Source organism: Narcine bancroftii, chromosome 2, assembly GCF_036971445.1.
Source record: "Narcine bancroftii isolate sNarBan1 chromosome 2, sNarBan1.hap1, whole genome shotgun sequence".
Lineage (NCBI taxonomy): Eukaryota > Metazoa > Chordata > Chondrichthyes > Torpediniformes > Narcinidae > Narcine > Narcine bancroftii.
Window position 1 is genome coordinate 192,184,888 of NC_091470.1, and position 11,309 is coordinate 192,196,196.

The 11,309-nt window shown below is 49.8% G+C and overlaps 1 protein-coding gene across 3 annotated transcripts in view; it reads right to left on the reverse strand.

The window, feature by feature from the left end:
• Nucleotides 1-10,425, reverse strand: part of psmb6 (proteasome 20S subunit beta 6) — a 58,543-nt gene extending 48,118 nt beyond the window's left edge. The window contains exons 1-3 of one of the 3 annotated variants that reach the window (XM_069919768.1): nt 10,197-10,425; nt 9,305-9,375; nt 6,277-6,446 (exon numbers count right to left, since the gene is read on the reverse strand). In XM_069919768.1, the coding sequence (XP_069775869.1) occupies nt 6,277-6,446; nt 9,305-9,375; nt 10,197-10,344 (389 nt within the window). In that variant the 5' untranslated portion in view covers nt 10,345-10,425. Of the gene's footprint in view, nt 1-6,276; nt 6,447-9,304; nt 9,376-10,196 lie in introns of those variants that run through there. The other 2 variants (XM_069919769.1, XM_069919772.1) reach the window with 2 other exon arrangements.
• Between the last annotated feature and the right edge of the window lie 884 nt (nt 10,426-11,309).

Sequence of the window (11,309 nt, forward strand, 5' to 3'; positions counted from 1 at the left end):
CCTCGTAAGGTCTTTGCAGAGGTGCCACGGGTGGGCCCCGCTGAATAAATATGTACTCTGTGGAGTTCAGCTCACTAGATACGTAAGATGGCCGTGTGCCAAGTCTGGGCAGCGGTGGGGGTACAAAGGAGTCCAAGTGGGCCCAGAGGTGGGGAATTAGCTCGTGTGGTGACTGCTGGGGGTTGTGAAGCACGTTGATGAACTCACTGGGCAGTGCCAGCGGTGCGCCGTAGACCAGCTCAGCTGATGACACCCGCAGATCCTCCTTGGACGTGGAGCGATGCCCAGGAGCACCCAAGGCAGTTCGTCCACCCAGTCGGTACCGGTGGGTCGGGCCATAAGTGCCAGCTTAAGGTGGCGGTGGAGACGCTTGACTAGCCCATTGGCCTGCAGGTGATAGACTGTGGTGCGGTATAGTTCTATTCCCAACTTGTTGGTGAGCTGTGCCCAGTGCGCAGAGGTGAACTGGGTGCCCTAATCGCTGGTGAGGTGATTCAGAATGCCGAACCAGGTGACCCAACCATGCAACAACGCTCGGGAGCAGGAGTCCATGGAGGAGTCCAGCATCGGGATCACCTCGGGCCAACAAGTGCTGCTGTCTACCACCATGAGCAGGTAACAGTTGCCCCAGGAAACTGGTAAGGGCCTGACAATGTCCACGTGAATGTGGCTGAACCATTCCCGGACGTGCTCGAACTTGCACAGGCACCTTGGACATCTGGCAATGGGTGCATGTTCTGGCCCAACCGCGATCTGCTTCCGCAGCCCATGCCAGACGAACTGCTCTGCCACCATACAGACTGTGAACTTGATGGACGGGTGCGAAAGGTCTTGAATGTGAAGGAAGACTTGCCTGCGCCACTGCTGGGGAACCACTGGCCGCGGGGTGCCCATAGAGACATCACACAGGACAGTGCCTTCGCCGCTAGGAGTCGGGAGGTCTCGAAACCGTAGGCCCATGATGGCAGTCCTGAAGGCTTGCATCTCCTTGTCGGACTTCTGGTCCCGGGCAAGCTGGTTGAAGTCGAGGTGGGGTGTCAGCGTGCAGATGGCCAGACGCGAGAGTGCATCGCCGACCACGTTGTCCTTTCCCACCTTGTGCCGAATGTAGATGGTAAACTCCAACACGAAGGAGAGGTGATGCTGCTGGCGGGCCGACCAGGGATCCTTTACCATTGCGAGCGCCTGAGTGAGGGGTTTATGGTCAGTAAAGATGGTAAAAGTCCTCCCCTCCCAGAAATAGCGGAAATGCCACACCGCCAGGTACATGCCCAGTAACTCACGGTCGAAGTCGCTGTACTTACGCTGTAATAGGCGGAGAAGCTAGCTGAAGAATGCCAGTGGATTCCATTGTCCATTCACCTGCTGCTCCAGGACAGCGCCGATGGCTGTGGCAGAGGCATCGATGGAGAGTGCCATAAGCAGGTCAGTGTGCGGGTGGGTGAGCATGGTACCCTTCATGAGGGCGTCCTTGGTGGCCTTGAATGCACTTCAGGCCTCTGGGGTCCAGGTGAGTGTTTTGTGCTTGGCTGTGATGAGGGCAAATAGCAGCTGCATGATGTGTGCGGCTCCTGGGATGAATCGGTTATAGAAGTTGACCATACCCGCGAACTCCTGCAGCCACTTGAGATTGTCTGGGCGTGAGAACTCCTTGATAGTGGTAGCCTTCGTAGTGGTGGGTGTGGCTCCTTCGGCCATGATGGTATGGCCCAGAAACTGCATGGACTCTTTCCCGAACTGGCACTTGGCTGGGTTGATGGTGAGGCCAAAGTCAGCCAGCCGGGAGAAGAAGGCGCACAGGTGGGCCTTGTGTGGCACCCGATCCCTGCTGGCAACAAGGATGTCGTCCAAGTAAATGAAGACGAAATTCAGGTCCCTGCCCACTGAGTCCATGAGGCGCTGGAAGGTCTGAGCGGTGTTCTTTAGCCCAAACGGCATGCGCAGGAATTCGAACAAGCCAAAGGGGGTGATGATGGCCGTCTTGGGTATGTCCTCAGGGTGCACTGGGATTTGGTGATACCCGCGCACCAAGTCAACCTTGTCACCAAGTCACCGAATTATAGGAAGGATATAAACAAAATAGAGAGAGTGCGGAGAAGGTTCACGAGAATGTTGACAGGATGTCAGGGTTTGAGTTACAGAGAAAGATTGAGCAGCCTGCGGCTTTTTTCTCTGGAGCATAGAAGGTTGAGGGGGGATTGATGGAGGTGTTCAAGATTTTAATAGGGACAGAGAGAGTCAACGTGGATAGGCCTTTTTCAATTAAGAGTGGGGGATATTCAAACCAGAGGCCATGGTTTGAGATTGCAGGGGGAAAATTATAAGGGGAACATGAGGGGAAATTTCTTCACACAAAGGGTGGTTGGGATGTGGAATAAGCTTCTGGCAGAGGTGGTTGAAGCAAGGACGTTATTTACATTTAAGGAAAGACTGGATAATTACATGGAGGGGAGAGGACTGGAGGGGTATGAACCAGGTGCTGGTCAGTGGGACTAGGAGAGTGGGGATTTGTTCCGGCATGGACTAGTAGGGCCAAACTGGCCTGTTCTGTGCTGTATATGGTTATATGGTTTATATGGATGGGGTAACGGTCAGGAACTGTTCCCTCGTTGAGCCGTCGATAGTGTCCGCAGGGGCGCCAGCTGCCGGAGGCTTTCAGGACCAGGTGGAGCAGCGAGGCCCATGGGCTGTCGAAGCGCCGAATGATTCCCAGCTCCAGCAGATGCGAAAACTTACTTTGCCACCTGGAGCTTGTCAGGCGGGAGCCGGCGTGCCTTGGTGTGAACAGGTGGGCCCTGGGTGGGAATGTGGTGGAACACCGCGTGGCACAGTGAGACAGCGGAGAACTGTGGCCTGAGGAGGGCCGGGAACTCGTCCAGGATTCGCTGGAACTTGTCTCTGGGCGTGCTGATCGTGGCCATCTGTGGCTGCTCTGTGCAGGAGGCATCGAGGCGAATGGCCTGGAAAGTCCAGGCGTCTACCAGGCCCCTACCTCGAATGTTCACCAGGAGGCCGTGGGCAAGGAGGAAGTCGGCACCCAGGATGGCAGTTGGAAGGGACGAGATGGTGAACATCCACGAGAACTTTCGCTGATCGATCTGGAAGTGGACTGTCTTGTTCCCATATGTCCAGATCTCTGTTGCGTTGGCCACACAGAAGGGAGGTACTCAAGGTCGGTTCCTGGACTCAATGGCTGTGGCCGGGATGACGCTGAACTGGGCTCCAGTGTCGACGAGGAAGCGCCGGCCGCTGACTGAGTCCCGTAAGTAGACGAGGCTGTGTCCTTGGCCAGCTGCCGCAGCCATTAACTGTGGCCAACCTGCTCATTTCCCTGGAACGAGCAGGGCTGATGACACTTCTAAGCCTTGGCTCCCCAGCGCTGGTGGTAGAAGCAGAGACCCGGAGCGGATGCCTTGCCCCTGGTTATGCTCTTGGTGGCCCCGGCAGGGGCCAGGTGTTCTACCGCAGTGCTAGGGGCGGGCTTGGCATGGTCATGCCCGTGCCTTATGACCTTATGGACCGCCGAGCCCTCTGGGAATCGCTCAAGCCATAGCACTTGGGCCTTCTGAGCAACCTTCCTCGGGTCGGTAAAGCTCTCTTAGGCCAGTAACAGCCGGATGTTGTTGGGCAGATGGTCGAGGAAAATTCGCTCAAAGAGTGGGCAGTTGGTGTGATCACCCATGAGCATGAGCATCTCATCCATCAGGGACCTGTCCCCCAAGGCGTCGAGGTGCAGCATCTGAGCAGCACGCTGATGCCTGGATAGTCCGAGGGATCCGATGAGCACTTGCTTGATGGACCTGCATTTGTCTTCGGCGGGTGAGGGCTGAATGAGGTGCAGCACACGTTTTGCGGTGGCCTGGTCCAGGGTGGCGACCACATGGTAGAATTTGGTCGTGTCAGACAAAATCTGGCGGAGGTGAAACTGAGCCTCCTCATGGCCGAACCAGGTCTCCAGCTCCTGAACCCAAAATTCAGGCAGCTTGATGGCTATAGCACTGATCCCAGGCTCACTCAAGATGGGTTCAAAGACGTTTGAACTAGTCGGGGTCACCAATTGTAGCAGCAGCTACACTACTACTGAAAGAACACACAACCAGACGGGTTGAGCTCAGTGAGCGGAAAACAACTGGTTTATTGCTGGCTGACGGGCTGAACTTATACTTCCAGCCTGGACCTGGCTGAGAACCGTGCAGGGGGGCGCCAATGTCACTCGGGCATCACGTGGTCCCCCAGCATGGGCTTCTGAGCCTGGTGCTGAGAAGAAGGGGAAACCCCTGACGGCGCCATTTTGGCCAGCTGCCCTGCCACGTGGATTACAAGCAGGGCCGGTTCGCCTGCCTAGTGGCATGCCGCCACAGTCCTTTTCTTTGTGAAGTACCTCTTTGGCTGTAGCCAGTAAGAATTTCAGTGCATCTGTGCACTTAACAACATATATGACAATAAACTCTACCATTATCAGGGTAAAACTGTGCACTACAGGTAGTCCCCGACATACGACTGTAATTGAGGCCAGCAGATTGGTTGTACGTCGGGGACTACCTGAAGCGGAGGCTTTGGGCTGTTGTACTTCAGGTTTGTTCGCGCCAGAGCCCTGCACGGTTTAGCACAAGACCTTTACAGTGCCAGCAATCGGGACTGCTCACGTTGTCAGTAAGGAGTTTTATGTTCTCCCGGTGTCTACGTGGGTTTTCCCCCAGGGTTGCTGGTTTCCTCCCACCTTTCAAAACGTACCGGGGAGTAGGTTAATTGGGTGTAAATTGGGCTCGTGGGCTGGGGCCAAAATGGCCTGTTACCGTGCTGTGTGTCTAAATTTAATTACTTTCCCATTAAATCCACATTCCTTGCAATAAACACTGACATTCCATTATTCCTGTACCACCCAGATCTCTAGATTCCTTCATATACATAGAACATTACAGCTCAGTACAGGCCCTTCGGCCCTCAACGTTGGCTGATCTGTACATTACTACAAAAAAAAGTACTAAACCCTCCCTGCCCCGTAACCCTCTATTTTCCTTCCATCCAGGTGCCTGTCTAAGTGTCTTTTAAATGCCCCTAATGTTTTAGCCTCCAGCACCACCCCTGGCAAGGCCTTCCAAGTACCCACTACTTCCTGTGTAAAAAGACTTACCCCTAAACTTCCGTTTGCAGAGATTGTTCCCTAATGTTTGCTATTCCTGCCCTGAGACTTGTCAACCTATATTAAGTCTCCTCTCATCCTTTGACGCTCCAAAGAGAAAAGACCCATTTATCAGGCAACGTGCTGATAAATCTCTGCACCCTCTCCGTAGCTTCCACATCCTTCCTGTAATGAGGTGATCAGAACTGAACACAGTATTCTTAGTGTGGTCTTACCAGACACTTGTCGAGTTGCATGACCTTTCTGCTGCTGAATTCAGTCCCCCTTATTAATGAATCCCAGCGTCCCATAGGCCTTCTAAACTATCCTATCAACCTGTGCAGCAGCCTTGAGGGATGTATGGATTTGAACCCCAAGGTCCCTCTGTTCCTCCACACTCTTAAGTAACCGACCATCAACCCTGTACTCACCCTTCTGGTTTGACTTTCCAAAATGCACTGCCTCACACTTATCCAGATTAAACGCCATCTGCCACTTTTCTGCCCAACTCTGCATCCTGTCTATATCCTCTTGTAACCTTCAACAACCACTCACTCAATTAAGACCATAAGATATAGGAGCAGAACCATTCAGCCCATCGAGTTCTCTCCACCAATCGATCATGAGCTGATCCATTTTCTAGCCCAGCTCTACTCCCCTGTTTTCTCCCCATAACCTTTAATGCCTGACTATTCAGATGGTACAATTCCTTCACCTGCCAAAGCACCTCGTTTGATCTCTTGCCTATCACTGCAGTGCTCTTTCACGCCTTGAATGCACATGTCCTGACACTAACAGCAGGCCATGGTGAGTCCTCTCTGTTCCTTTCATAATTATCACTGTTCCCTATCCAAACCCTTCTGTACAATTTTACCTTGTCTGTCAAATGAAAAAGATCTGGTCTGAAGGTAAAAGTTCCATTATTGTCACATAATGCTACATTTAGAATCTAACATACATGAAATTCTTTAACTTTTGTCAACCGTAAGGCAGACAGAGAGTCACCACTTTGCTCAAGGCCCCTCACAGAAACCTACAGCACCTGGTGTTCCGAGGTGGTCTCCCCTCCAAGTACTGACTAGGTCCTGTTCCTGCTTCGTTTCCGAGATCAGACAATCTCAAGTGTACTAGGTCTACTGCTTTTGCCCACTTACTTTTGGAGTTCCGACCATCCTTCAAGATAACTTTTCAGTAAAATATCTTCATCCTTTGTCACGCAGACCTGGAAGGCAACGTGGAGTCGATGGATCTGGAAATTGCTCTTGCCACAGTGCTCTCCAGAAACTTTACTCACAGAATTTGCTGTCACTGAGGCACCAATGAGCTGTTCACAGGGATGAAAAGACAGAAAATTGAGTCAATTCTCGATATATTAGCTTACTTCTGGACGGAAAATCTCTAAATAATAGGGCCGTACCTCCCTCCAATTTTCTTTAATATAGCTCAAGTGTGGCGACCCGCATAATTGATGGCCGGGCGGACCAGCTCCGTGTGTTACGCGCGCACCAGCAAAGCAGCTGCATCAAAGATGGCACCGCGTGGCCTTCTTTTCCGGCAGAAACCTGGGTAGTGTGGTGGCGTCACAATAACGTGGTTTCCAGCGCGCAGGGGTGAGAGCTTTGAATGCCTTAAAAATGGCAGCACACTAGTCAAAATTAAGCTCACGATGAGCTGACCGACTGCTGGTCTCGTTCATTCACTCAGATAGCAATGCTATGGGCCCAGAGGACCCCAAAACCCAGCAGCAATAGAAATTCACCAAGACAAATAGTTACTTAAACAAAAGTCATTTTGTTTATTACTGTTTATTACTTTAGCTTATTACTGTTAACCTCACTTAACCCCCTTCTAATTCTAAGCACCTGTGTTCAGAAAAGTTCTTTGATTCACAGTCCAATCTCACTTCTCACTCCTCCAAGTTTACCGGTATCAGGCAATTCTTATACTGTGCACAGACTTCAACATTTATGAATTTTCACCAAGCTCTGGTGCTTAAAGGTAATTGGTTACCACTCAGGAAGGTTCTTGTTGGTTTTAGAGAGAGCTTTGTTGCTCGTTGGACGCACACAAACTGATTCCTTCCGATCAGCCACTTCAGTGTCTTGCTGAAGAAACTTGCCCCAGCAGGGTTTTCCAAATGATAACCTCTTCTTCTGCAGGTCACCACAGAGTTCCTTTTGTTTCCCTTATTTCAGGTGAAATATTCTAGCCAGCCATTTCCTCTTGTAAGGGTTTTCAAGTCAGAACTCACAACCCATCTTGAAGTGGCCTGTTACCATGCAGTGTGTCTAAATTTAATTGTTTTCCAAACCAAAGGTTTCAACAAGTTGCAGATTTGCCATGACTGCAGAAACCAGTTCTCTTGGAGAAAACCTGTTTGGTTTCCTCTCTCTTGCTCTCTCTCTCTCTCTCTCTGCTTGCAAAACCACACGACCTTCTTCGAACAGCAAATTGCAACCAGACAGATTGCGGCACTGACCTGTTCATCTGTTGCTTTCAAAACAATAATCCATTATTCCACAGCATGTCCAATTAACACCTACTTGTGAAGTCTTGGGTTCTTCTATTTGTACCTCCTTATGAAAATCTTGAGCAAAGCAGTTTTTATTGTCTTTACAAAGACACTGGGCCTGGACTGTCTGGTTTGAGCAAAGCTCTTGCATTTTAAATGAGATCTGTTTTGTGTTTGTTTGTGACCTACACTAAACCCCCACAATCTGTCTCCCTCAAAAATATAATATAAAATATGATATAATCCATCACAGCATGTTCGCTGCATTGTCTTTCCCTTGAATGCACATGTCCTGACGCTAACAACAGGCCATGGAGTGTCTTCTCTGTTCCTTTCATAATTCTCACTGTTCCATATCCAAACCCTTCTGTACAACTCTACCTTGAATGTCAAATGAAAACAATCTGGTCTGAAGGTAAAGGTTCCATTATTGTCATGTAATGCTACATTTAAAATCTAACGTACATGAAAAATCTAACGTACTTTGTCAACCATAAGGCAGACACAGTCACCACTTTGTCCAGCGCCCCTCACAGAAACCTACAGCACCTGGTGTTCTGAGGTGGTCTCCCCTCCAAGTACTGACCAGGCCTGAACCTGCTTAGCTTCCGCGATCAAACAACCCCAGGCATGTTCAGGTAAGTTGAACATTCCCACTACCTGGAGTGTGCACAATTATAATTTCGCTCTCTTTCAATCTATAAATAATACTAAACCCTTGCAAATTTCTCCAGGTGGACCGTGGAGAGTATTCTGTCTGGTTGCTTCACAGCCTCGTATAGAAATGCCAAAGTACAGGACAGGAAAAGGCGACAGAGTTGTGAACTTGGCCAGCGCCATCATGGGCATTAGTCTTCACTCCATTAAGGACATGGAACGCTACAGAAAACAGGCCATTCAGCCCTTCTAGTCTTTGCCAACCACTATTTCACTAGTCCTACTAACCTGCTCCAACTTCGTAACCCTCCAGATCTCTCCCAACCATGTATCTATCCAATCTATTTTTAAAACTCAAGATTGAGCCCGCATTCACTACATCAGATGGCAGCTCGTTCCACAGTCCCACCACTCTCTGAGTGAAAAGCTTCCCCCTAAACCTTTCTTCTTTCAGCTTAAAACTATGCCCCCTTCATATTTATCTCCCCCATCTAAGTGGAAAAAGCCGACTCGCATCCACCCATGAGCCCGTGCTGCCCAATTTATACCCCATTAACCTACAACCTACACCCCCTTACATATTGAACGGTGGGAGGAAACCGGAGCCCCCGGAGAAAACCCTCGCATACACGGGGAGTGTGTGCCAACTCCTTACAGTCAGTGCAGGATTTGAACCCCCGTCCCCATTGCTGGCACTGTAAAGCCGTTGTGCTAACCACTATGCCAACCAGGCCACCCTCAATTTCTGAGCAGACAATGAATCTATCGACACGACCACTCTTTCTCTCTTTTTGCACTAGCTTTTTAATTAAAACATATTTATGGAATTGTAATTTATAGTAACTTTGCACCTTGTTTCTATATAATACAACAAAATGTTCATTACAAAAAACCAGACTGTGATTCTGTAACCAACTCGAAGGACTGAGTAGCTTTGTAGGTTTGGCCCAGAGCTCCAATGCTATTGGGAAATGATATTCACTGATAAGGTAGGAGGTGGACAGTCACCTTACCTTGTGTTTGTGGTGAAATCTTTGGCTAGTTTCGTGTCCTGAATCCAAATGGTTCAACTGTTGCAATGGGGCTGAAAAAGTAATAAAAGAATCAGAATCCAAATTTATTGCCATGAACAAGTCACTGCAGCTGCATCACAGAGCAAACAGTTTATATAAATAAAACTATTGCACTAAAAGTCGAAGTGAGGCAGTGCCTTTGGCTCATGGAACATTCAGGAATCTGGTGGCAGATGGGAAGAAGCTGTCATTGTGCCGCTGGGTGTTCGTCTTCAGGCTCCCTGATGGTAGCAGAGTGAAGAGGGCATGGCCTGGGTGGTGGGGGTCTTTGAAGATAGAGGCCACTTTCTTAATACCCCACCTCGTGTAGATGTCCTCAATGGAGTGAAGTCTGGTGCCTGTGATGTTGCAGGCTGAGTTAACAACCCTCTGTGCTGTTCTTGTCCTGAGAATTGGCCCCTCCTTACCAAACAGAATGCTCTCCTCTCCTCCTCTTCTACACCTGTAGAATTTTTTATTTTTCAAGTGTCTTCAGTGATTTATCAAATCTCCTCAAACACCTCACAAAGTATCGCCACTGGTGGGCCTTCTTCATGATTGCAGCGAAGTGGAGGCTCCAGGACAGATCCTCGGAGGTGTTGACACCCAGGAATTTGAAGTTCTTGACCCTCTCCACTGCTGATCGTCTGATGAGGACTGGGTCATGTTCCCCTGACTTCCTAAAGTCCACAATCAGGGGGTTGTAGGATAATTAGACAGCACGGGCTCATGGGCCAGAAGGGCCTGTTCCTGTGCTGTACATCTAAATTTTAAAAATTTTAACTGATTAGAAGAATTAGAGAGGATTCGCTGATTACAAATGTCCACTTCTCGCACACCGGGCTCTACTTACAGAAGCTGAAGCTTATCAAGTAGAGGAGCAGGAGGACAAGAATGACTGTGACTGGCAGGACTCTCAGAGTCTTCCCCCAACAGGCTGACAACTTGGTCTTATTCATGTTGAGGCTGTCGAGAAGAGTCCCTTGGCTGGTACATCCCATGCCCTCAGAAAGTCCACATTGACATCTTAATCCAGAGTCCTTGTTTGGTGTTGTGAAATGTCAATTCACATGCAAACTAAAAACCAAAAGGTTCCAAAGTCCCTCTTGTCTTTTTGTCCCTCCCATTCAGCTCTCTCTCTCTCTTGTTCACCCGGCACACTGCTGCCTTTAAAGGGATATGCATTCCCATGTATGGAGAGATTTCTCAATTGGATTTTGCACCAAATGTCTGTATGATTTTGGTAAGATAAGCTGCCTCGGGTGGAGAAGGGAGGACTCAGAATCAGAATTTATTGTCACGAACGTCATGAAGTTATCATATTTCACAGTATATAAGACCCCACCCCCTCCCCCCAACCATTTCAGCGGGGAATATTAAGAATTTTTACAGTGTATTTACGGGTAAGCATTTAAAACTTGGACAAAACATGCAACGAGGACCACAGGAAAACACTTATTAATAATAATACTGCTGGAATTTACGAGAGAACAAAAGCAGCTGAACTATAGCAGAAAACATTTTATAAAAACAAACAGCCGCTGTCAGTCCCCACACTGGTCCCACTCTCTCCTGCTGTCCTCTCTTCAGGCACCCCACTGTCCCACTCTCTTCAGGTACCCCACTGCCCCGTTCTCTCCCGGCGGCCCTGCTGTCCCGCTCCCCCTGGCAGCCTACCACCAGTCCCCACACTGATCCCATCGCTCCACTCCCCCAGACAGCCCACCATCAGACCGCACACTGATCCCACCAACTCGCTCCCCCGACAGCCCACAACCAGCCCCCATTCTGATCCCATCACCCTGTTCCCTCCCTGACAGCCCACCACCAGTCCCCACACTGATCACATCACCCCGCTACTTCCACCAGCCCACATATAGATTCCACTGCCCCGCTCCCCCTGACAGCCCGTCACTAGCCCCCATACTGATCCCATCACCCTGTTCCCTCCCTGACAGCCCACCAC